A 27,893-nucleotide genomic window follows, 5' to 3' on the forward strand; every position below is an offset into this window, starting at 1 on the left:
ACGAGATCTGATGGTTTTATAAAGGGCAGTTCCCCTGCACATGCGCTCTTGCCTGACACCATGTAAGACATGCCTTTGCTCCTCCTTTACCTTCTGCCATGATTGTGAGGCCTCCCCAGCCCTGTGGAACTGTGAGTCCATTAAACCTCTTTTTCTTTATAAATTACCCAGTCTCAGGTACTTCTTTATAGCAGCATAAAAATGGACTAATACAGTATGACTTTCTGTAACAAAGAATCATCATCTGGGAAGCAATATTGATATCTATAAAAACTACTTAAGCTTTCCAGATTACTACAATGTCTGATGTTTTTCTGAAACTGGAGTTTTCTAGAGTGGATGGAGCTTGTTCATCACCAAGGGTACCACTCTAGTACAGCCCTCTTTACCTTCTTTTGGCCACAATGATACAAAGTTTTGCCATATCAAAAAAGAAACCTCGATATATGTTGGGAAACTGTAGACATAATACACAGAGAGATGACTCCAACATATGGGCCTTTCTCTAGGTTCTGAATTAGTCTGGGGAGACCCAGAAGACCATTGCTGGGCTAGAAGATCCACTTGTAAACTGGATGTTAAAAGACCCCAAAATGTATGGTTCAAAGGAAAGTTCCATGAAGTCCAGCATCCCCTTGAGGAATCTCATCTGCATAAATGTTAGGCACTTTATGAATCCGGAACTCAAGCAGGTTCTCTGAGTTCCCTGGATCATGGACGTTTAGCACTAGATGGCACCTTGGGAATTAGCTTGTCTAACTCTTCATCATTTTGCCAATGAGGAAATCAAAGGACAAAGAAATTATGAGTTTGCATGATGTCCCAGAGCCTACCAGTGATAACACTACAATGGGAAGCAGGTTCTCTGGCTCTAATTTCAGGATTTTTCAATGAACTGAGTTGGACTTCATTCCAAGCACAGCCACTGATCTTTTAGGTAGGTAGCTGTGAGTCAATGACTCTTCTCTCTGTCCTTATTGGCAGGAATTCTGGGCAGAGGTTGTTACCCTGACTTACAGTTATCTGGTCATACAGCTGAATGCTCAACACCCTATCAAGTAGCAGCAGAGAACTAAAAAAAAAAACACATTCAATACTACATGCAATATTACTAGATGTTATTTTAATGTTCTTGACTGTAACATTGGAGAATATTGCTTATTGATAAATACAAATGTAACTAAAATCTTATTTTTACCCATATCTTTAAGAAGCATGGATGGAGAAAAACATGATATAAAACACCTCTTCATTTTTTTTTACCTTATTATCAATTTAAATGTAGATTTTGGGGAAATATTATATATTTTGTTTGTGAAAGTATTTGCATGAAACCAATGATAGTCTTCAATAAGTCCTACTTGCAAAGAAAGAACAAAAAAAGACATGTTGAGCAGTTTCTACAGTTCTGAGATTTGGCATGCATGTTCACGCTAGTGCCTGCCAAGCCTGGGTGTGGCATCCTACAGGTAACATGACATACCAGGAGCAGCTGCAACAACAGCACCAACAAAAGCAACAGGTGTTGTTGGGCCTCTGGTTTCCAGGTGCTTGAGACACGGCAGGTGTTCCTTCATTTTGGGACTGCTGCCTTTTTCGCATTGCAGCTACTTCAGGACCCAGTTGGCTGAAAGAGAGAAAAAAAAATTGGGTATGAAAAAAGCAACAAGGATAAATTGCCTATACTGAAGGAAGGCTCATTTCACTAAGGGAGGAAGGAGGTAATTTAAGAAAAGGTAAAATAAGAAAGCTTGAGATGTCAAATTAAAAATTCTCAGGAAAACTTTTTAGAAGAATATACTAAAAACTTTGGGGAGGAACGTCTACCTTGATCTGCTGCATAAAATTATAGCAACAAAGTTGCCACGTAATCAAGATTGTTGGTAAAGTAAATATGATAAGGTTTGAAAATGTATTTTTAACTCCCTTCTTTACTCAACAATGATTAAATCTGCCTTTTTTATGGACACCATTCAGTGATTATAGAGGGTGTATGTAACTCGTTTTTCCACTAATGTTTACAGTAAGGTAAATTGAGCTTTATAAATGATTGTTCCATGGTTTCTAACTATATAAGAGTATGAGGAAGATCCAGTTTATTCTTGGCGCGCTCTCACTTCCTTTGAAACACAATATCCTTTTTGGCACTTTTGACTCATCCTCCAGAGGCCTAACCTTAATAACATTACCAAAAGGCCTTATTTTCTGTTAGGTGTCAGTGTTGCAAAGGCATTAGCTTCTCTTCTTCTGTCCCCCAAATTTATTTTTATTTAACGGAGACTTGGATGAAAATAAAAGTCACCAAATTCAGGGGAATTACTCTGGTGGAATTTATATATCATGACAGATAAAATAAATATTGGGATACAGAATGTCCTATCTGTGATCTTACAAATAAGGCCAAATGAGTTGCTACCTGTTTATAGGACCAATCCTGATCTAAGACTGTATTGAGCATTAAAATAAAAAGTTTTGTCTTTGAGTAACATCAAATTTAGCATGAACTCTTAGAAAAAGTAATGCAATCTACTGAATGATGTTTTTCATAAATATGCAATGTATGTAAATCATACACATATATTGTCAAATGTGTGGCTGAAAGCAGTACTTATTAAAACTATAAAGTGCTTCAGGTTATTTTGGCATTATGAGCTCATTATTTTAAAATGATATTTTCAGTTCTGAATACAATGATAAACACTTTAAAAAATACTGTATTCTTGAAAACCAGACAAACATATTTTTCGACCAGAAACAGAGCAGAAAACCACAGTCGTAGGTAAATGGGGTCTACAACCACAGTAATTCTGCAATTCAGATATTGAAACAGAAGCGGACAAAGGTCCCACACTCCAGTGAGGTGTCAGATGCTCCCCTAAGAAGAGTGGGAGTCTGATTCCAGGTTGCCTGCATAAAATCAGGGGCTGTGACTGTGCCATTCATAAAAAGGTACTGAAAAAATAATTTCTACTATTCAGTAATGCCTAGCTACAGAAAGGGTAGGATGCAGAGAAAGCCATCCAGATTAGACTTCAGCCAATCAGCTTATTTGTTCAGTGACTGGGTCAGGGAATTTTCCAAAATCACTGGCAGATGGCAGGGAATCCTGAGATACTGATAAAAGAGCTGCTTCAAGACTAAGGGTCTTAAGGGATTAGTGGAAACAAATGAAAAGCATTACATTATGAAGAGCAAGTGACAGTAAGAAATACATCTCTCACTCAATGTGTTACCTGAAAGCAAAAATCCATATTAACACCAGAAAACAGACAACCAACTCAACAATTAGGAGATTAATATATTCCTGATCAAATGCTAATAACAGAATCACCTAAAATTAGTTTAACAAACATATATTTAAGATAAACAATGTGATAAAGGAAAGAATACAATTTAAATGGGAGAACAATAAATTATAAAACATATCTGACTTCCCCTTTTCCAATTTGGATGCCTTTTGGATACTTGCACCTCCATGTTTATTGCAGCACTGTTCACAATACCCAAGATATGGAATCAGCCAAGGTGTCCAAAACCAGATTAATGAATAAAGAAAATGCGGTGTATATATATCATGGAATACTAATTTAGCCACTGAAAAGAATGAAACCCTGTCATTCATAGCAACATGGATGGAACTGGAAGATATTACATTAAGTGAAATAAGCAAGGAACAGAAGTTAAATACCACATATTCTCACTCATAAATAGAAGTTTAAAAAACATCGATTTCATAGAAGTAAAAAGAAGGACATAGCATACCAGAGGCTGGGAAGGGTAGGAGTAAGGGAGGGATATGGATACATTTTTTAAGGGATATAAAATGGCAGCTAGATAGGAGGAATAAGTTATAGTGTTCTACATCGCTGTAGGATGACTAAAGTTAACAATAATATATAGTTTTAAATAGCTGGAAGGAGGATATTGAAAATTCCCAACAAAAAGTAATGATAAATGTTTAAGATGATGAATATGCTAATGACCCTGACCTTATCACTCTACATTTTATGTACTGGAACATCATTATGTACCCCACGAATATGTACAATTATTGTCAATTAAAAATAAATAATAAAATAAAATAAATTATAAAACAAAAATTGGCAAATATGAAATAGGAAAAGACATAATGGGAATGTAAAAACAAACACAAATAGCTATGAAAAGATTTACACATAATCATTTCTTTCCCAATCAATCCCAAAGATGGTGCCAAGGAATATACTCAGAATTCAGCAAAGAGCAATAAAAAGCTAAAACATGAAAAAAGAATTGAGATAAGCAGACCAGTAACATTGAAAGGCCCCAATATATACCCAACAAGATTTTCTTCATAAGGGGAGAAATAATGGATTGTCAGGAAAGTCACAATATTTTAAGGAAAATTGGCCAAGAACTCCCTAGAATTGGAAGAAAACAAAACAGAACAAAGCCTCACATAAAGGAATATACCACATGCTGAGTAGTATGAATAAAAATAAATCTACACTTATAAACAAAATAGTAAAAACACATCTAGAAGATAAAAGACAAAAGCCGAATTACCCACACACAAGTAATGCTTTGATCAACAGTGGACTTTCCATGAGCAATATTAGATGCTGAAGATGGCGGGCAATGGAATTATGTGTTCCAAGTGCTGAGGGATAATAATCATCCTACAATTTTATATGCAGCTAAATAAAAATTCAAGAGTGAAGATTATTTCTGATAAACTCACTGAGTTGATTACTCAAATATTTGCTGGAACCTACTTCAGTCAGAAGAAAACAAAATTAGAGGGAAGGGGTAGAATATAAGAAACAAGAACTGAAATTGGTAAAATAGGATGCTGAACTTAATGACCGGCTAAAATAAAAGTCTACGTTTCTCTGTTTAGATACACTCAAGAATGAAATTTAAGACTACATCAATTACGAAAATGGGTGGGCTGCCCTAATCCTCTAATGAAACAGATTTTGTAGAACATCTCAATGTCCCCATATTATCAAGTCCAAGAGTTATTTTGCCATCTCCTTCTGTGCCAACAGCATTTTACACTACAATGGACAGAATTTGCCCTTCCAAAATCTTTGTTGAAGTTCAAACCCCAATTGTGATGGTAATAAAAGCTGGGGCCTTTGGGAGGTAATTAGCTCATGATAGCTGAGCTCTCATGAATGGGATTAGTGCCCTTATAAGAAGAGGCCAGGGAACTGGATTGCTTTTCCCCACCATGTGAGGATACAGAAAGACAATCTTCTACAACCAGGAAGCAGGCCCTCACCAGGCACCAAATAGGCCACCATCTTGATCTTATACTTCTCAGCCACCAAAACTGTGAAAAACAAATTTACGTTGTTTTTAAGCTACCCAACTATGATACTTTGTCTATAGTAGTCCAAACTGACTATTTTAACTCCACCCTCTTTGAAATACTTTCTTCTCTTGCCTCCTGGGCACCACACTCACATGTCTGCTTTCTCATCACTTCTTTGCAGTCTACTTTCTTGTTTCCTGTTCATCTTCCTCACTTCCAAATTTTGAATGGCCACGGTGTTCTGTCTTTCTTCTCTATCACTTCTTTGATGAACTCATTGAGACTTTTTTGGGTTTACCAGCTTTCTGCACAAAATCCTCAAATTTACATGCCCAGTGAAGATAATTTTCCCGAATTCAGGATGCATATATCCAACTACCTACTCAATATCTTCACTTGGCTTTCTCAAACTTAACATGCTCTAATCTGCTCTCATTATCTTTTCCCAAAAACGTGTTCTTCCCACAGTTTCTCCAATTTTACTGAATGAGAAGCCTCATCCTTCTCATTTTTCACACCAAAAAATCCTGGACTCATCCTTGACTCCTCTATTTCATCTGGATGTCACATCAGCAGATCAGCAAATGTGAGACTTCTTAACTGGTATCCCCTACCCATCTTCTGTTTCTACCACCTCCTATCTCCTATTACAATTCCATTTTATTCTATTCTCAAGACAGCAGCCAGTATGAGCCTTTCAAACCTAAGTCAGATAATTTCAGCAAAGACTCTTCCATTCAAATCTAATCCAAAACTTCCAGTGGCTTACCATCTTATTCATAGTGAAGTTCTTACAGTCTGCTTTTTTGTTACTCCCCTGAATGTATCTCCTTTTCTCTGCCTCTTGTTCTCTGTTTCAGTCACAATGGCCTCCTTGCTGCTCCTCAGCCATGCTTGGTACAATTACGTGTCAAGACCTTTGCACTTGTTCCACACTTACGGTTTCACTCTGAGTATCTACTGAAATGTTACATTCTCCTTGAAGCCTTCATGACCATCTTATTTAAAAATGAACTCCTCACCCCATCCCCAGTATGACCTGTTACCCTTTCCTGTTTAACTTGTCTCCATATAATGTATAATCACCAGTCGTACTACAAGTTTTACCTGTTTGTTTGTCTAACCAATTAGCCAATACATTTGATGAAGGTAGACACTTTCGTCTGTTTTGTTCATTGTTGTAACAATGCTTGGCACATACTAGGTACACAAATATCTGTAGAATGGTGAATTTTACAGCATTCCTATTAATAATAAGAAGAAAACAATAAAGTCTATATACCCAACGTTCAAAATTATTAATTTTGCAGCCAATGCAACAAAATTAGAAAAAATAAATACAAATTGGAAAAGAAAATACAAACTTTACCAATGATATGGTTATCAACATAAAACTTCCAAGAGATTCGGCAGACAAGTATTAGAGGCAGTTCAAGAGGGATGCCAGTTTAAGCTTTAAAATATCATATACTTCTAATACACTAGCAATAATGAATCTGAATATATAAGAGAAATAAAGGCATAGTTCAAATCAATAGCAAAACCAAAATAGTAACTGGTAATATTCATAACAAAAATTGTATAAGAACTCTATAGAAATACTATAAAACTTTATCAAAAAACATAAAATAAGACCTGAATACAGAGTTAGGTTATTTTCTCAAGTGAGAAGACCAAAATCTTAATTGTCCTAAATTATTTTATAAATTCAAGGCTAGGCATGGTGGCTCACACCTGTAATCCCAGCACTTTGGGAGGCCGAGGTGGGTGGATCACGAGGTCAGGAGATCGAGACCATCCTGGCTAACATGGTGGAACCTCGTCTCTACTAAAAATACAAAAAATTAGCCAGGTGTGGTGGCGGGCGCCTGTAGTTCCAGCTACTTGGGAGGCTGAGGCAGGAGAATGGCGTGAACCTGGGAGGAGGAGCTTGCAGTGAGCCAAGATCGCGTCACTGCACTCCAGCCTGGGCAACAGAGCGAGACTCCTTCTCAAAATAAATAAATAAATAAATAAATAAATAAACAAATTCAATGTGATTGCAGTAAAAATTTTAATTCAATCATTCATGGAACTTAACAAATGAATTCTGAAACTTACATGGAAGACTGAAGACATGCCTGAAAATAAAAATAAGTGGGGGTGTTTGTTCTATCAATAATATAGAAGTCATAATAATTAGACAATGGCATGGGAACAGATATGTAGATCAAAATAATAAAACTCTCAGAGAGCTGAGTAACCTTCAGGCATTTATGCAATCCTGGCTTAAATTAGAGTATGCATCTTTATCATTCAGGAATGACAGACTACTCAAAAATGATGTTGAGATATTTGCACTTACATATAAAAAATTACACCTCCAAGTGATAATACATGCAAAAATAAACTCAAAACATGAATAAAAAAATAGATGTTACAAATTCTAAAACTGTCATAAAAATGTAGGCTATAGCTTCAGAGCAGAAAAGGATTTCTTACTATAAGATCAAGCTCAAAAGGAAAAGCTTTTTTTTATATAGTTTAATTTATTAAAAACTTTTGAGCAAATAAGGAAACCATAAATAAAAGAAAAATAGAGAATCATACTGGAAGATACAAAGGAATATTATCCATAATAATAAGTAACAGATTGCAATTTAACAACATAAAAACCTAATAGAAAAATTGGCAAACAAATTTGCAGGTGGTTCATAAAAGAGGAAAATATAAATACTCCAAATTAAATGAATAGATGCTCAGAACTATTAATCAGAGAAGTGTGGATAAAAAAGTATTCCACATCCAAATTTTCCACTGTTAAAAAGTCATACAATATCAATTTTGGAAGAGTAGTTGGGTAAATTGAAAACTCCTCACACTAATGGTAGGAATATACATTGAGAAATCACTTTGAAGAACAATATTGACTACATGTAGTTCACAATACATATAACCTATGACAAATTCCATTTTTATGTTTATACACTGGAGAAACTTAAACCTGTATATGAAGACACTAATTACAGTATATTTAACACCTTAAATTGGAAACAACCTGTTATGGACTGAATGTTTATGTCCCCCTCAAATTCATATGTTGAAATGTAACCCCAAATGTAATGATATTTGGAGGTGGGGACTTTCAGAGGTAATTAGGTCACAAGAGCAGAGCCTTCATGAATGGGATTAGTGCTCTTATAGGAAGAGGTCAGAGAGTTGGTTCCTCTTCTCTCCATGTGAGGACATGGAAAGAAGATAGTCATCTACAACCAGGCAGCAGGCCCTCACCAGACACCAAATAGGCCATCACCTTGATCTTGAACTTCCCAGCCTCCAGAACTGTGAGAAATAAATGTCTGTTATTGATAAGCCACCCTACATATGGTATTTTATTATAGCAGCCCAAACTAAGAGAGAAATTGGTACTGAGAAGTGGAGTGCTGCTATAACAAATACCTAAAAATGTGAAAGCAGCTTTGGAACTAACCAAGAGTTGTGAAGTGCATCTAGAAGAAGCCAAGATTGTCATGAAGGGACTTTTAAAGATGATTGGGTTAGGGCTCAGAAAGGGAAGAGAAGAGCTGTAGAGAAAGCTTCCATCTTCTTAAAGAATACATATGTAATCATGGACAGAATGTTGTAGAAATATGGATAGTAAAGGCCATTTTGATGAATTCTCAGACTGAAGTAAAAACATGTTATTATCTTCATTAACACTGTAAATTTTACTGTCTTTTCTCCATCTTGTGCAATGGAGAACAGGCAATGCTTGTTATTAAGCGGCAAACAACTTGGCTGAATTGTGTTCATATTATTAGTGTTTTGTGGAAGTTGGGACTTGTGAGCAATGAAGTTGGCTATTTAGCTGAGGATATTTCTCAGCAAAGTATTGAAGGCATGGCTTTGTTCCTCCTGACTGTTTAGTAAAATGTGAGAAGAGAGAAATGATGTGAAGAGGGACTTATCAAACAACAAGAAACTAGAACTTACGAGCTTGGAAAATTCTCAGCCAATCCATATTGCACTAAATGAGAAAGCATGTTTAAAAGAGAACACTAAGAGTATTACCAAGCCACCATTTGATAAAGAGATTAGTATGGTGTGAAGCATGGACTGAATTAGCTACCTCAGCAGGAAAACTGCCAGTTTGAACTGAATGGGAAGGAATGAAGAAATGTTGTCAGATTTTTTGGATTTTACAGGGAAGACCATAAGACTTTTCAGCTGCAAACATGATCTATTCTTCAAGACCAGGGAAGAATGGCCACAAAAAAGTGATTCAGAGATCATCAGGGCTTCATCCTATATTGCAAAGGGTGGAGGAAGAATTCCCTGATTTTCAACAAGTTAGATTACCTCCAATCAAAGGCATGGGGCCAGGACTGGGAGGAGCTGTGGAGGTTTGGTGCCTGCCCAGCAGAACCCTGGGATTGAGACCCCAGTTTGGCAGAGGTGCAGAGCAATATCTCAACTCTACTGGGTCTGGAAAATGGGACCTCTGCCCCAGTGGGCCTGGAGTGCACAGCATCAAGCACAAGAGGATTATTCTCCAGCCCTGAGATATGGAGTTTGACTTGCTAGGTTCTGGACTTACTTAAAAGCTGTCACTCTTTTCTTCTTTCCTATTCCTTTGCTTCTGAAATGGGAATATCTATTCTACATCTATCCCACTACCATAGTTTGGAAGTACATAACTTATTAGGTTGGTGCAAAAGTAATTGTGGTTTTTTGCCATTAAAAGTGGCAAAAATCGCAATTACTTTTGCACCAACCTAATATTTGGTTTTACATGTTCATAGCTGGAGAGGAGTTCTGTCTCTGAATGAATGATACCTTGGGAATCACTCATATCTGATTTAGATGATAGTTAGATAAGACTTTGGACTTTAGGCTTGAGAACAAATGCTAGAACAAGTTAAGACTTTTGAGGCTACTGGGATGGAAATAATGTATTCTGCATGTGAAGACATGAATTTTGGAGGGCCAGGAGCAGAATGTTAAATACTGAATGTGTGTGTCCTCCTCAAACACATATGTTGAAATCTAATCTCAGGGTGATATTAAGAGGTGGGGTCTATGGACGGGTCATTAGACAGTGATGGCAGAGGCCTCATGGATGAGATTAGTGCCTTTAAAAAAGGGACCCCCAGATTACTCTCCTGCTCTCTTTCCACCCTGTGAGGATAAAATGAGATGTCAGTAGTCTGCAACCTAAAAGAGGGCCCTCACCAGGACCCAACCATACTGGCACCTTGATCTCAGACTTTCAACTTTCAGAGAAATACTGTGAGAAATAAATTTCTGTTGTTAAGTTATCCAGCTTATGGCATTTTGCTATAGCAGCCTGAGCTAAGACACAACCAATATTCTCATTTTTCCAGGAATGAATTTTAAAATGGTGATATTGTTATACGTTAATATATAAAACAGCTCTTAAAATGAGTAACTTAGATCTATATGAATCAACTTGAGGCAATCATAAAACAATGTTGAATTAAAAAATGCTGCAAAATATTAAATACAGTATCAACATAATTTTCATAAGCATACAAAACAAACAATAATATATATCTTTTCTGGAGTATATGTGTAACATACGCAGTTACAGAGCATGGACTGGATCCATTACTGGGTGTTTGGGAGGATAACGATCAGGGTGTGATTGGAAAAGAAAGAATTTCAACTTTAATCATTTCTTTAAAAAAGATCTGAAGAAAAAGCAAAATATTTATAGTTACATAAATTTGGTATTGAGGCAGAGCACAGTGGCTCATATCTGTAATTCCAGCCCTTTGGGAGGACCACTTGAGGCCAACAGTTTGAGACCAGCCTGGTAACACAGTGAGACTCCATCTTTACAGAAAACAAAAAACTTAGCCAGGCATGGTGGCATACATATGTAGTCCTAGGTACTTGCTACTTGGGAAGCTGAGGTAGGAGGATTGCTTGAACCCAGGTGTTCGAGGCTGCAGTGACCTAGGATCGCACCATGTACTCTAGCCTGGGTGACAAAGCAAGATCCTGTCAAAAAAAAAAAAAGAGAAAGAAAGAGAGAGAGAGAGAGAAAAAAAAAAGAAAAGAAAAGAAAAAAGAAAAGAAAGAAATAGGGTTTTGGGTATGGGACCATTTATTTTATTATCTTTTATACTTATCTATATTTTCTTTTCTTTTTCACACACATACACACACACATTTTATTTATATATATATATAGCTTTATACCAGGCAGGAATTTCTTGTCTATATCCTGAAAATTTGCAGAAAGACTCAAAAACTTTATTGAGAACTGAATACCTTAATTTTCTCATTGTTAAATACTCAATTTTGAAACATTTAGAGGTAAATGCCATCTTGGATATCCATTTATTCACGAAATCTCTGAGATTGTTGTGGTTTGAAATCACTGTAGAGGGGTTCAAATATTATTTGTTAGATTTGCAAGACTGAGGCTGGGCGTGGTGCCTCACGCCTGAAATCCCTGCACTTTGGGAGGTTGAGGTGAGCAGATCTCTTGAGGTCAGGAGTTCAAGACCAGCCTGACCATACATGGTGAAACCCCGTCTCTACTAAAAATACAAAAATTAGCCAGGCATGGTGGCGGGAGCCTGTAATCCCAGCTACTTGGAGGCTGAGGCAGGAGAATCGCTTGAACCCAGAGGGTGGAGGTTGCAGTGAGCCGAGATCACGTCACTGCACTCCAGCCTGGGCAACAGTGCATGACTTCATCTCAAAAATAAATAAAATAAATAAATAAATAAATAAATAAATAAAAAGATTTGCAAGACTTTCACTCCCTTCTATGTCTTTCAGCTGGCTTAAAAAAATATCATAGGCAAACACTTTATTTGTGCTCTTCTGAAGTAATTGTGTATGTTGTCCTATAATCATCTTCCTTCTGGAAACAAATTCCTACTCATTGATTTCCTTTGTGCAGTTCCCATACCATTTGGAACAGATCACTCCTATTTTTCAGACTGATAGAGAATTCTCTAAGTCTCTGAATACCAGCAGTTCAGCATCTTATCTGTATTTCCAGTCTAAACTTCTGGACCGCCCAGCAAGCAATGAGGTATAATATTTTGCTACATAGCTGGGGCATCTGAATAATTAGACACACAGAGCAGGTGGAAGAGGTACTATCTCAGAGAGCTGCTTAGTGACAGTGCCTAGGAAGGTCCTTCCCAAATCCCTGTCCATGATAAGTAAGCATGGAAAATCGCTGCATGCCCTCAGGTATTGTGATCACATCCTGGAACCCCTATTTGCTTCTACTTCCTGTGTACCACTGCAAACTGGTGCTGAGGGGATTGGTGTGGGTTTATCAGTAAACACAGAAGGGAAAAATCTGTCTACTATTTTTTTTTTCCTTGAGTTCACCAATTCTAATTTTTTAAGCCAAATACATTTTCTTAATGTTATAAGTTAAAAAAATGAAAAATTATGTAAAATGAAGCATAACTATGGACTGAAACTCTCAAATATTTTTGAATATGTGGAGGTCAATTCTTTTTTGTCATCCCTACCTCCCTATGGAGGAAGTGTCAAAAACCCATTTGACTTCACATGGTGGAGAAGAACAAGGCAGGAGAAACTGGGACTTCAGATTTTTTTTGAGCTGAGCAAGGCTGGAAAGTGTTTTACAGCTGGCATCCTATCAGCCACCTGTAAAAACACTCATCTAGTCCTTATAGTGAGGTACAGGGAAAGCTGGTATGGAATAAATACTAATGGACCCAGCACAATGGTTTTCCCCTCAAAGCTTAGGCAAATTTATTAATAAGGAACACACATAAATAAAGTGTACTAATCAGAGAAGGTTTTTCATTGTCATGCATTAGTTATATCTTCCAAGAAATGAGGGGAAATTCTGCTCTAACTTCTAGCTGTCCACAGTTTTACTCTGTTACTTCTTTCCCTTCCCCAGGGTCAGGTGCAATGATCAAAACCATCTCACAGGTTGAACAATGGGCCAAATAAAACAAAATACAATGTAAAAAGGATAAATGTAAGGATATGAACTTGGGTCTAAAAACACTGTTAAGGCTAGGATGGGAGAAACATGGTTTAAAAAGAGCATATGAAAAATTCGGGCCAGTAAATTCATCATTAACCAACAGTGTGATGTTAAAATAGTCAATGGCAATTTAGAATGCATTAACAGAAATATGTTTTCTAAAACAAGATGTAATAGATATTCTCTGGGCTGGTTAAACAGTTATGTTCAATTCTGCTCACTACAATTTAAGAAATAAATTGAAATATGTTCAGAAGACTAAAAGGAGGAGAGTTAACAAAAACTCATGAGCGTCTCATAAGAACACTACTTTTAGAACAAAGGTGTTTCCTCTAAAGAAGAGAAAGATAATCAGAATCATAATTTTCTAATCACTGAGGTGATGCCATGTAGAAGAGGATAAGAGGATATGCATTCACTTGTAAGATCCCAAAGGTTAGAACATGGATTGACAAATAGAAGCAATAGAAAGACTCTTTATTCCATATATGGAAAGTCTGACTGATACTCAGATAAGATCTTAATTCACCTGTAAGAAGAGCCTCAAGCCAAGCATTCTTGAGTATTTAAGTTACTGGTGAACAAGTCCTTGAAAGAGGTTGATTTAAAGGGGCCTCAAGTTTACATAGATGATTAGACAGAAAATCTCTCTTGGTTCTGAGGTTACTATTCCTGAAATGGGCTGCCTAACCTAGCTGCTCTCTTCAAAATACAGCTGGGAGTGAGATGATGAATCCCTATTTCTATCAATTTGTACATTCTTATAGATTATATTGTCAATCTTTGCGCATTGACTAATATTATTCTTCACCCTTTTGTTTAGATATTGTTTTCCAATAGGATTGAAAAACTCTTAAGAGGAAGGGCTGTGTGTGTGTGTGTGTGTGTGTTTTCCTGGAATCCCAGTGTTCTCTATTGTAGATGCAAAATAAATATTAATTATTGAGGATGATGAATATGACAGATTTCTCTGATTATTAAAAATATCTATTTTCCCAAGGCAGAGATTTGGAAGTTTCACATGCAATTCTTACAGCCCTAAAGCACAGTGTCAAGTTTGAATGGTGCTCCTCATCCTTCCCCAAAGTATCTCTCACAGAGGAAGGGAAAAATTAAGTCTGAATGACCTGCTGCAATGTAAAGTTATATTTTATTTTAAAATCCACATAACATCTGGGTATTTTGATATATATTATATGTAAATATAAAAATAAAAGCTTCATATTCTTAACTTTGGAAGAAAAAGAATGCTCCTCCATCTTTCTTAATGGTCAAGATGCCATTGCAGTAAGATCAATTTTGGAAAATTAGGCTGAATTGGAAAAGAAATGAGTCTACACATCAAAATTAGTTCTCATCTCACTCTTGAAGTCGCCAAATTTTTAGGACTTAAACTTACAAATATAAACAGGGCAGTTTCTTGTATCACCACTCCCAAGCTGTATTACAATATGGTGGATAAACAAGCTCTAAAGTCAGGCTGCCTCTGTACAAATCTTGCCTCTGTTATCAACTGGATGACCTTTGGTTAGTTACTCCAGCGGTCCCCAACTTTTTTGGCACCAGGGACCAGTTTCATGGAAGACAATTTTTCCACGGATGGGGGTGGGGGATGGTTTTGGGATGATTCAAGCACATTACATTTATTGTGCACTTTATTTCTATTATTATTACATTGTAATATATAATGAAATAATTATGCAACTCACCATAATGTAGAGTCAGTGGGAGCTTTGAGCTTGTTTTCTTGCAACTAGACACTCCCATCTGGGGGTGTTGGGACACAATAACAGATCATCAGGCATTACATTCTCATAAAGAGTGTGCAACCTAGATCCCTCGCATGTGCAGTTCACAACAGGATTCATGCTCCTATGGGAATTTAAAGCCATTGCTGATTTGACAGGAGGCAGAGCTCAGGTAGTAAAGCTCACTGGCCTGCTGCTCACTTCCTACTATGTATCCCAGTTCCTAACAGGCCACAGACCAATACCTGTCCGTGGCCCAGGGGTTGGGGACCCCTGACTTTACCTATTCTTATCCTTGTTTCCTCATTGGCAGATAATAATTGATAATAATAGAACACATAAGTACATCCATTCTGCTATAAGGGCCGAATGCATTTGACACATAAATACTTGGAACAAATCTTTGCAATTACAGTAAGTGTGCAGTATGTGGTAGCTCTTTCAAGGTAACACTGAGGAGAGTTGTTCATAATGTTGCCAAAAAGTTAGTGTGGTTCAATGTTTTAGTGCTACAGACGTTGAAGGTTTTCATCATTATCTTCCTGCTGAGAGATCATTTCCCCTATATGGTGGGATGTAAAGTTTTTGTATCCATTGGCTGGGATCTTCCTATCTCAGGGTTCTACACAAAGGCTTAGTCAGTGAGGAAGAAAGACTAATGGTTTGGTTTATTATTTCACCATTGACACCGTACTTTTTATCACATGTAAATGAACTGAGTCTAAAGTGACTCATAGTACCCACAATCAACTCGTTATCCAACAATCAAACTTCATTATAACCATTGCTGTCTTGTCATGGTTGTTGAAAGCATCCAGTTTTACCATGTAGTTGTTGATTCAGTGTGGGGCCCCACAAAGTTATCTGCTAAATAAGCCAAATTTGTGAAGCCCACTTTAGCACTGGGGTGGACAAGGAAGCAATTCGCCAAGTACAGATAGTTATTCTTAGTTGTGATGAATTTTTCCTGTGAGGAAAAGCAACTCACTTCTCAATTTAAAATTTCTGATAACTACCCTGCTTCAGCTAAGCCAGCATATATCTATGCAACTGAGCAAGCTTTCAATGTCACTTCTTAGTTCATGACCCATTTATCTAAAAAGAGTTGTCCTGGAGTACTACTACTACTCCTGGAATGGTATACTCGTTAGTGAATTTTTTTTTTCAAAATCGCCATTTTTATGATTATATTAAAACGATCAGAAATTCAAGAAATAAATTCTTTGTGCATTCAGAGTGAATAATTGTTAAGAATATGGTTCTGGTCCTTACTTTGGGTGGTCAGAATCTGGCTCCATCAGTGAATATATCCATGTAATTTCTTTTCCTACTTGATATATAATCTTCACTGAAATGTCACTTGATGGCGAGTCAGCAATTCTCTCTTCATGTTCATAATATTTATATATACATAGTTATATATAAATACATAAAAAGACTATAAAATAGTTGCTCCGGTGCTTTTCCCTATTAAAGTACTGAATCAGATTAGCACCAGCTGCCTCCTTGTTTTGGCTCATGTATATCTATTGGTCGCATTTGAAAGCATTATTCGACAGAGCGGTTTGACAGGGGCACCTTGTGTAGCTCAGCTGCTAGTTTTCGTCCCCAGAAGGTGAAGCCATTTCTATGCTACAGGTCATCACATTTTTTACTCTTATTATTCTGCACTTCTATCAACTTTCTATTTGCTTCTTTTGACTATGCCCTTTAGGGGGTATTGGCCCTGGAGTAAGAGAGATCTGGAATTGAATCACAAAGTTCTGCCTTGTACTGGCTGTGTGGCATTGAATTAGTCACTTAACCTCTGCCTTTGTTTGCAAAATAGGAAAATATTTACTTCACTCAGTAATTGTAAGGAATAAAAGAAACCCTATTTATTGCTAGTTTCTACTAACAATTGTAACAAGGAGCCAAGTGAAAAGCACTCGATAATTTGTAATCCCAACTATAACAATTGTTCCTAATGTTAGTATTACTCCTGGACCAACTTCTGTTTCCATATTTACAATAAAAAGCTGATGATATTTCTTCAGAATTTCATAATGGGTTTTTAAATATCAATGCAAGGGTGATAGATTTATTCGGTAATTACCAAATAACAATTTTAACATAAGTCAAAATTTGGGTCTTTGCTATTCAAAATGTAGTTCCTGGACCATCAGACGGCAGGCATCTGGGCAACCACCATCTGGGAGGTTGTTAGAAATGAGGATCTCAAGACCCATCTGAGGCTTCCTGTGTCTGATCTGCATGTTAACAGTATCAACCAATACAGAGTTACAGGTCAGGTGAGTAATATAGACACTGAGACCTGGGAAGCACTGGCTCAGGCCACACTGAGTTGTGACCCTGAAGGTCTGACCTACTAGGCATTGTGATTGGTGTGTAGGGAAGTCTGTTTCCCAGAGTCAGAAGGACACAGAGTGTCCTAGTGAAGCCCCAAGTGAGAGAAAAGATTAAGGGCTGGTTGAACTTCTGTTCTGTGTTTCACCCTCTCCTGCTCTTTGGGCAGAAATAGGCCCTCTCAGTGTTCACACATGGTACTGTGCACCTGCCACTTTGAGTTGTATTTATGTACAAGCTGGCTTCTCTCACTGGACTCAGACATCCCGAACGGTCTCACCCTTTTTGGTCTCACCAGCACCTGGCAGAGGCACTTTCCCCAGAAAATCTTTGCAGACCCTCCTGTCCTTTGGGAAGGTGCCCAGCACTGCTCCATCTTCTTTGGCCTGTAATTCCCTACTGACTTAGAGTTTTGCCATTTGTAGGTTTTTCCTACAAGGCTCTGAGCTCTTTGAGGGCAGAGGCTGGGTCATTCATCTTAGTACTCTTGGTACACAAGAAAAAATAATTATAAGTTTCAATTAAGTTCCAACCAAGCACTGATATTTTGTGAGCTGGAGCCATTGTTCTATTTTGCTCAGAGAGGAAAAAAATAATCTAATCAGGAGAAATATCTCTACTAAGGTTTATCGCAGTTTTTTTCTTAAAATGTCGGTGCCTACTAATGTTTGTGTATTTTGGAATTCCAAATACACAGTAAATCTATCACCCTTGCAGTGATATTTAAAAACCCATTATGAAATTCTGAACCCAGTATTTCATCTAGAACAACCATTTAAAAATTATTTTGATGCTAGTATTTTGAGAATGCCATGTGATAAGAAGCATCATGAATAACCTTGAGAACCAGTGAGTTCAGTAAATGTATGTTAAATGAGTGAAAAAAGGAGAATGAGAAGGCATCTTTCTAGTACAGGTGAGCACTTAAGTTCTCTAACAGAGGCCAGATGTGTACAGTTAAAATGAAGTGGAAATTCATTCAATTGCTTAGAAATTTTAGAAAGACTGGAAGACAAATATGGACAAAGTAATGCTTTTAAAAATCCAATTTTTACCTGACTTATTCAGGCTTTGTTTTATTTTGGAACAGCAGCATTAGCTTGGCGTGAACGTCTTAATGGGGACAAAAATGCATTACAGTTAGAGCAGCTTTTGTCAGAAATACTGCATGGTGACAACAAGAACCTTTAGAATGGCCCTATTACGTTCACTGTGCCATTCTAAAATAAAAACTCTGTGTTTAATATAGAGTCATAATGTGTTTACTTAGGAAAATACTGACAGCACTTTCATCTATGTGACATGTTCATTTTGAGATTCATAAAACTGTTTTTCAGAGAGCAGACATGCTCAATATTTCAATACACATAAAGAAGACAAGGTTAAAATGAAGAAAGAAGAAAAACCACTTAAAATGTGAAAAAATATGCAAAACAAAAACAATAACGTTTGAAAAAGGGTATTCCAGAGACTGTTTCTCCTAATTGTTATTATTCATATAATGATTTAAGATACTTACACAAACAGGGATAACAGCTGTGGAAATTCAATACAAGACAATGTTTAAATATCTTAAATGGGAATGAAGAGATTAATACTATGTGGAAATATCCCCAGAAGAAGTTAAAACACATGAAATGTATCCCATTTATGTTTGTGTTTGATGTAACATACCTATATGTTATTTTTTTTTAACATTTCAGGAACAACTTTATTTATTTTTTATTTTATTTATTTATTTATTTATTTATTATTATTATACTTTAGGTTTTAGGGTACATATGCGCAATGTGCAGGTTAGTTACATATGTATACATGTGCCATGCTGGTGCACTGCACCCACTAACTCGTCATCTAGCATTAGGTATATCTCCCAATGCTATCCCTCCCCCCTCCCCCCACCCCACAACAGGCCCCAGAGTGTGATGTTCCCCTTCCTGTGTCCATGTGTTCTCATTGTTCAATTCCCACCTATGAGTGAGAATATGTGGTGTTTGGTTTTTTGTTCTTGCGATAGTTTACTGAGAATGATGATTTCCAATTTCCTCCATGTTCCTACAAAGGACACGAACTCATCATTTTTTACGGCTGCATAGTATTCCATGGTGTATATGTGCCACATTTTCTGAATCCAGTCTATCATTGTTGGACATTTGGGTTGGTTCCAAGTCTTTGCTATTGTGAATAATGCCGCAATAAACATATGTGTGCATGTGTCTTTATAGCAGCATGATCTATAGTTCTTTGGGTATATACCCAGTAATGGGATGGCTGGGTCAAATGGTATTTCTAGTTCTAGATACCTGAGGAATCGCCACACTGACTTCCACAATGGTTCAACTAGTTTACAGTCCCACCAACAGTGTAAAAGTGTTCCTATTTCTCCACATCCTCTCCAGCACCTGTTGTTTCCTGACTTTTTAATGATCGCCATTCTAACTGGTGTGAGATGGTATCTCATTGTGGTTTTGATTTGCATTTCTCTGATGGCTAGTGATGGTGAGCATTTTTTCTTGTGTTTTTTGGCTGCATAAATGTCTTCTTTTGAGAAGTGTCTGTTCATGTCCTTCGCCCACTTTTTGATGGGGTTGTTTTTTTCTTGTAAATTTGTTTGAGTTCATTGTACATTCTGGATATTAGCCCTTTGTCAGATGAGTAGGTTGCGAAAATTTTCTCCGATTTTGTAGGTTGTCTGTTCACTCTGATGGTAGTTTCTTTCGCTGTGCAGAAGCTCTTGAGTTTAATTAGATCCCATTTGTCAATTTTGGCTTTTGTTGCCATTGCTTTTGGTGTTTTAGACATGAAGTCCTTGCCCATGCCTATGTCCTGAATGGTAATGCCTAGGTTTTCTTCTAGGGTTTTTATGGTTTTAGGTCTAACGTTTAAGTCTTTAATCCATCTTGAATTACTTTTTGTATAAGGTGTAAGGAAGGGATCCAGTTTCAGCTTTCCACATATGGCTAGCCAGTTTTCCCAGCACCATTTATTGAATAGCGAATCCTTTCCCCATTGCTTGTTTTTCTCAGGTTTGTCAAAGATCAGATAGTTGTAGATATGCGGCATTATTTCTGACGGCTCTGTTCTGTTCCATTGATCTATATCTCTGTTTTGGTACCAGTACCATGCTGTCTTGATTACTGTAGCCTTGTAGTATAGTTTGAATTCAGGTAGCGTGATGCCTCCAGCTTTGTTCTTTTGGCTTAGAATTGACTTGGTGATGCGGGCTCTTCTTTGGTTCCATATGAACTTTAAAGTAGTTTTTTCCAATTTTGTAAAGAAAGTCATTGGTAGCTTGATGGGCATGGCATTGAATCTGTAAATTACCTTGGGTAGTATGGCCATTTTCATGATATTGATTCTTCCTACCCATAAGCATGGAATGTTCTTCCATTTGTTTGTATCTTCTTTTATTTCCTTGAGCAGTGGTTTGTAGTTCTCCTTGAAGAGGTCCTTCGCGTCCCTTGTAAGTTGGATTCCTAGGTATTTTATTCTCTTTGAAGCAATTGTGAATGGGGGTTCACTCATGATTTGGCTCTCTGTTTGTCTGTTGTTGGTATATAAGAATGCTTGTGATTTTTGTACATTGATTTTGTATCCTGAGACTTTGCTGAAGTTGCTTATCAGCTTAAGGAGATTTTGGGCTGAGATGATGGGGTTTTCTAGATATACAATCATGTCGTCTGCAAACAGGGACAATTTGACTTCCTCTTTTCCTAACTGAATACCCTTTATTTCCTTCTCCTGCCTAATTGCCCTGGCCAGAACTTCCAACACTATGTTGAATAGGAGTGGTGAGAGAGGGCATCCCTGTCTTGTGCCAGTTTTCAAAGGGAATGCTTCCAGTTTTTGCCCATTCAGTATGATATTGGCTGTGGGTTTGTCATAGATAGCTCTTATTATTTTGAGATACGTCCCATCAATACCTAATTTATTGAGAGTTTTTAGCATGAAGGGTTGTTGAATTTTGTCAAAGGCCTTTTCTGCATCTATTGAGATAATCATGTGGTTTTTGTCTTTGGTTCTGTTTATATGCTGGATTACATTTATTGATTTGCGTATATTGAACCAGCCTTGCATCCCAGGGATGAAGCCCACTTGATCATGGTGGATAAGCTTTTTGATGTGCTGCTGGATTCGGTTTGCCAGTATTTTATTGAGGATTTCTGCATCAATGTTCATCAAGGATATTGGTCTAAAATTCTCTTTTTTGGTTGTGTCTCTGCCCGGCTTTGGTATCAGGATGATGCTGGCCTCATAAAATGAGTTAGGGAGGATTCCCTCTTTTTCTATTGATTGGAATAGTTTCAGAAGGAATGGTACCAGTTCCTCCTTGTACCTCTGGTAGAATTCGGCTGTGAATCCATCTGGTCCTGGACTCTTTTTGGTTGGTAAGCTGTTGATTATTGCCACAATTTCAGCTCCTGTTATTGGTCTATTCAGAGATTCAACTTCTTCCTGGTTTAGTCTTGGGAGAGTATATGTGTCGAGGAATTTATCCATTTCTTCTAGATTTTCTAGTTTATTTGTGTAGAGGTGTTTGTAGTATTCTCTGATGGTAGTTTGTATTTCTGTGGGATTGGTGGTGATATCCCCTTTATCATTTTTTATTGCATCTATTTGATTCTTCTCTCTTTTTTTCTTTATTAGTCTTGCTAGCGGTCTATCAATTTTGTTGATCCTTTCAAAAAACCAGCTCCTGGATTCATTAATTTTTTGAAGGGTTTTTTGTGTCTCTATTTCATTCAGTTCTGCTCCGATTTTAGTTATTTCTTGCCTTCTGTTAGCTTTTGAATGTGTTTGCTCTTGCTTTTCTAGTTCTTTTAATTGTGATGTTAGGGTGTCAATTTTGGATCTTTCCTGCTTTCTCTTGTGGGCATTTAGTGCTATAAATTTCCCTCTACACACTGCTTTGAATGCATCCCAGAGATTCTGGTATGTTGTGTCTTGGTTCTCGTTGGTTTCAAAGAACATCTTTATTTCTGCCTTCATTTCATTATGTAGCCAGTAGTCATTCAGGAGCAGGTTGTTCAGTTTCCATGTAGTTGAGCGGTTTTGAGTGAGATTCTTAATCCTGAGTTCTAGCTTGATTGCACTGTGATCTGAGAGATAGTTTGTTATAATTTCTGTTCTTTTACATTTGCTGAGGAGAGCCTTACTTCCAAGTATGTGGTCAATTTTGGAATAGGTGTGGTGTGGTGCTGAAAAAAATGTATATTCTGTTGATTTGGGGTGGAGAGTTCTGTAGATGTCTATTAGGTCCGCTTGGTGCAGAGCTGAGTTCAATTCCTGGGTATCCTTGTTGACTTTCTGTCTCGTTGATCTGTCTAATGTTGACAGTGGGGTGTTAAAGTCTCCCATTATTAATGTGTGGGAGTCTAAGTCTCTTTGTAGGTCACTCAGGACTTGCTTTATGAATCTGGGTGCTCCTGTATTGGGTGCATATAGATTTAGGAGAGTTAGCTCTTCTTGTTGAATTGATCCCCTTACCATTATGTAATGGCCTTCTTTGTCTCTTTTGATCTTTATTGGTTTAAAGTCTGTTTTATCAGAGACTAGGATTGCAACCCCTGCCTTTTTTTGCTTTCCATTTGCTTGGTAGATCTTCCTCCATCCTTTTATTTTGAGCCTATGTGTGTCTCTGCATGTGAGATGGGTTTCCTGAATACAGCACACTGATGGGTCTTGACTCTATCCAATTTGCCAGTCTGTGTCTTTTAATTGGAGCATTTAGTCCATTTACATTTAAAGTTAATATTGTTATGTGTGAATTTGATCCTGTCATTATGATGTCAGCTGGTTATTTTGCTTATTAGTTGATGCAGTCTCTTCCTAGTCTCGATGGTCTTTACATTTTGGCATGATTTTACAGCAGCTGGCACTGGTTGTTCCTTTCCATGTTTAGCGCTTCCTTCAGGAGCTCTTTTAGGGCAGGCCTGGTGGTGACAAAATCTCTCAGCATTTGCTTGTCTGTAAAGTATTTTATTTCTCCTTCAGTTATGAAGCTTAGTTTGGCTGGATATGAAATTCTGGGTTGAAAATTCTTTTCTTGAAGAATGTTGAATATTGGCCCCCACGCTCTTCTGGCTTGTAGAGTTTCTGCCGAGAGATCCGCTGTTAGTCTGATGGGCTTCCCTTTGAGGGTAACCCGACCTTTCTCTCTGGCTGCCCTTAACATTTTTCCCTTTATTTCAACTTTGGTGAATCTGACAATTATGTGTCTTGGAGTTGCTCTTCTCAAAGGAGTATCTTTGCGGTGTTCTCTGTATTTCCTGAATCTGAATGTTGGCCTGCCTTGCTAGATTGGGGAAGTTCTCCTGGATAATATCCAGCAGAGTGTTTTCCAACTTGATTCCATTCTCCCCGTCACTTTCAGGTACACCAATCAGATGCAGATTTGGTCTTTTCACATAGTCCCATATTTCTTGGAGGCTTTGCTCGTTTCTTTTTATTCTTTTTTCTCTAAACTTCCCTTCTCGCTTCATTTCATTCATTTCATCTTCCATCACTGATATCCTTTCTTCCAGTTGATCGCATCGGCTCCTGAGGCTTCTGCATTCTTCACGTAGTTCTCGAGGCTTGGTTTTCAGCTCCATCACCTCCTTTAAGCACTTCTCTGTATTGGTTATTCTGGTTATTCTAGTTATACATTCTTCTAAATTTTTTTCAAAGTTTTCAACTTCTTTGCCTTTGGTTTGAATATCCTCCCGTAGCTCGGAGTAATTTGATCGCCTGAAGCCTTCTTCTCTCAGCTCGTCAAAGTCATTCTCAGTCCAGCTTTGTTCCGTTGCTGGTGAGGAACTGCGTTCCTCTGGATGAGGAGAGGCGCTCTGCTTTTTAGAATTTCCAGTTTTTCTGCTCTGATTTTTCCCCATCTTTGTGGTTTTATCTACTTTTGGTCTTTGATGATGGTGATGTACAGATGGGTTTTTGGTGTGGATGTCCTTTCTGTTTGTTAGTTTTCCTTCTAACAGACAGGACCCTCAGCTGCGGGTCTGTTGGAGTACCCGGTCGTGTGAGGTGTCAGTCTGCCCATGCTAGGGGGTGCCTCCCAGTTAGGCTGCTCGGGGGTCAGGGGTCAGGGACCCACTTGAGGAGGCAGTCTGCCAGTTCTCAGATCTCCAGCTGCGTGCTGGGAGAACCACTGCTCTCCTCAAAGCTGTCAGACAGGGACATTTAAGTCTGCAGAGGTTACTGCTGTCTTTTTGTTTGTCTGTGCCCTGCCCCCAGAGGTGGAGCCTACAGAGGCAGGCAGTCCTCCTTGAGCTGTGGTGGGCTCCAACCAGTTCGAGCTTCCTGGCTGCTTTGTTTACCTAAGCAAGCCTGGGCAATGGCGGGCGCCCCTCCCCCAGCCTCGCTGCCGCCTTGCAGTTTGATCTCAGACTGCTGTGCTAGCAATCAGCGAGACTCCGTGGGTGTAGGACCCTCTGAGCCATGTGCGGGCTATAATCTACTGGTGCGCCGCTTTTTAAGCCCGTCGGAAAAGCGCTGTATTGGGGTGGGTGTGACCCGATTTTCCAGGTGCCGTCTGTCACCCCTTTCTTTGACTAGGAAAGAGAACTCCCTGACCCCTTGCGCTTCCCGAGTGAGGCAATGCCTCGCCCTTCTTCGGCTCGTGCACGGTGGGCGCACCCACTGACCTGCGCCCACTGTCTGGCACTCCCTAGTGAGATGAACCCGGTACCTCAGATGGAAATGCAGAAATCACCCGTCTTCTGCGTTGCTCACGCTGGGAGCTGTAGACAGGAGCTGTTCCTATTCCCTATATGTTATTTTTTTTTTTACAACTAAAACAATGTAGGTTACCTGTGATCTCTCTTTTGTACTTCATAATACCTGTATATTGAAGAACAGCTTTATTTGGCCATCTCTCCAGATATTAAGCGTATGAGAGCAAACATTATCTATGCTTTCCAAAGCTACATTCTATATATTCTGTCTTAAACTAGCTGATATCTATACAAAAGATACAATCATATAATCAGTCAACCTTTTCAAAACATCTGTGTTCTACTCCAGGTAAAAATTTGTTGGAGAGTGAATAAAGATGGCATTGAGAAGGTGGAGCAAGATGGGAGATCCCCGTGCCTCCCGCCCACCCCACCCTTCCCAAGGACACCAATTAACAACTATCTACACAAGAAGAGCAAATCATAAGAACTAAAAATCAGGTGCATACTCACAGTACTTGGTTTTAATATCATGTCACTGAAAGAGGTACTGAAGAGGTAGAAAGAAACAGACTTGAACCACCATGTAAACTGCCACCTCTCCTCCCTACCCCCAGCAGTGGCCAGGTGTGAAGAGCATCTCTAGGCACTAAGGGAGGGACAACACAACAATTGCTAAGGCTTTGAACTCAGTGCTGTACTGTTAGGGCAGAAGGGAAAACTGGACCAAATTCAGTTGATGCCCTCTCACAGAGGGAGTGTTTATATTAGCCCTAGCTGGAGGGGAATCACTACTCCCAGAGGTTGGAACTTGAGTTCCCTCAAACCTTGCCACTGTGGGCTAAAGTACCCTAGGGCCCTAATGAACTTGGAAGGCAGTCTAAGCTACAAGGACTACAACTTTTACAGCAGTCCTAGTGCTGAACTGGGTGCAGAGATAGTAGACTTGGGGGCATGTGACCTATCAAGACACCAGCCAGGGCAGCTACCAGCTACTGGAATGCTGTTATTCCCCTCTTCTAACTACAGGCTGCACAGCTTGTGGTTCCAAAATAGATACTTTCTTTCCACTTGAGGAGAGGAGAGGGAAGAGTGGGGAAGACTTTGTCTTGCATCTTGGATGCTCAGCCAAACAGGATATGGCAATAATCGGAGTCAGGAGGTGCTCTTTTAAGGCCCTAGCTTCTGGACGACACTCCTAGACACACCCTGGGCCAGAAGGGAACATGCTGCCTTGAAGGGAAGCACCCAGTCCTGGCAGGATTCATCACCTGCTAACTAAAGAGCCCAGGACCATCAAGGCAGTACCTGTACAAGTCTGCAAGAACCACAGCATTACTGGGCTTGGGGTGCCCCCTAAAGCAGACACAGCTAACATCACAACACCCAAGTCCTATCTGCAAAGTTATCCTGAGAAGGATGGGTACAAAGGAGCCCAGGCAGTGACGACTACAATAAATACTTAACTCTTTAATGCCCAGACACAGACAAACATCTACAACTATCAAGACATTGTTGATAGTTGTAGGAAAAAAGGACCTCACCAAATGAACTAAATAAGCCACCAAGGACCAATCCTGAAGAAACAGAGATATATGACCTTTCGGATAGAGAATTCAAAATATCTGTTTTGAGGAATCTCAAAGAAATTCAAGAGAACACAGAGAAGGAATTCAGAATTCTATCAGATAAATTTAAGAAAGAGAATGAAATAATTAAAAAGAATCAAGCAGACATTCTGGAGCTGAAAAATGCAATTGGCATAATGAAGAATGCATCTGAGTCTCAAAAGCAGAATTGATCAAGCAGAAGAAAGAACTAGTGAACTTGAAGACAGTCTGTTTGGAAATACGCAGTCAGAGGAGACAAAAGAAAAAAGAATAAAAAACAATGAAGCATGCCTACAGGATCTAGAAAATAGACTCAACAGGGCAAATCTAAGAGTTGTTGGCCTTAAAGAGAAGGTAGTGAAAGAGACGGGTAGAAAATTTATTCAAAGGGATAACAGAGAACTTCCCAAACCTAGAGAAAGATATCAATATCCAATTACAAGATGATTATAGAAGGTTACAGAATAGCAAGTAGATTTAACCCAAAGAAGATTATCACAAGTCATTTAATAAATAAATTCCCAAAGGTCAAGGATGAAGAAAGGATCCTAAAAGCAGCAAGAGAAAAGAAACAACATACAATGGACTTCCAATATATCTGGTAGCAGACTTTTCAGTGGAAAAGTTACAAGCCAGGAGAGAGTGGCATAACATATTTAAATGCTGAAGGAAAAAAAAACTTTTACCCTACAATAATAACTGACAAAAATATCCTTCAAACATGAAGGAGAAATAAAGACTTTCCCAAATAAACAAAAGCTGAAGGATTTCATCAACACTAGAGCTGTCTTACAAGAAATGCTAACGGAGTACTTCAATCAGAAAGAAAAGGAAGTTAATAAGTAATAAGTAATCACCTGAAGGCACAAAACTCACTGAAAGTACACAGAAAAACAGAGTACTATAACATTGTAACTGTGGTATGTAAACTATTCTTATTCTAAGCAGAAAGACTAAACTATGAACCAGTCAAAAATAATAACTACAACAACTTTTCAAGACATAGACAGTACAATAAGATATAAATAGAAACAAAAAATTAAAAAGGGGGGGATGGGCAAGGCACAGTGGCTCACACCTGTAATCCCAGCACTTTGGGAGGCTGAGGCAGGTGGATCAGGAGGTGAGGAGATTGAGACCATCCTGACTAACATGGTGAAACCCTGTCTCTACTAAAAGTACAAAAAATTAGCCAGGTGTGGTGGCGGATGCCTGTAGTCTCAGCTA

At 38.3% G+C, this 27,893-nt stretch overlaps 1 protein-coding gene across 2 annotated transcripts in view; it reads right to left on the bottom strand.

Moving 5' to 3' along the window:
* Positions 1-27,893, bottom strand: part of RGS17 (regulator of G protein signaling 17) — a 130,657-nt gene that overhangs the window by 36,239 nt on the left and 66,525 nt on the right. For both annotated transcript variants that reach the window (XM_002817501.5, XM_009242383.4), the window contains one exon: positions 1,484-1,627. In XM_002817501.5, the coding sequence (XP_002817547.1) occupies positions 1,484-1,602 (119 nt within the window). In that variant the 5' untranslated portion in view covers positions 1,603-1,627. The remainder of the gene's footprint in view (positions 1-1,483; positions 1,628-27,893) is intronic.

The sequence above is a fragment of the Pongo abelii genome, chromosome 5, assembly GCF_028885655.2.
Source record: "Pongo abelii isolate AG06213 chromosome 5, NHGRI_mPonAbe1-v2.0_pri, whole genome shotgun sequence".
NCBI classification, from domain to species: Eukaryota; Metazoa; Chordata; class Mammalia; order Primates; family Hominidae; genus Pongo; species Pongo abelii.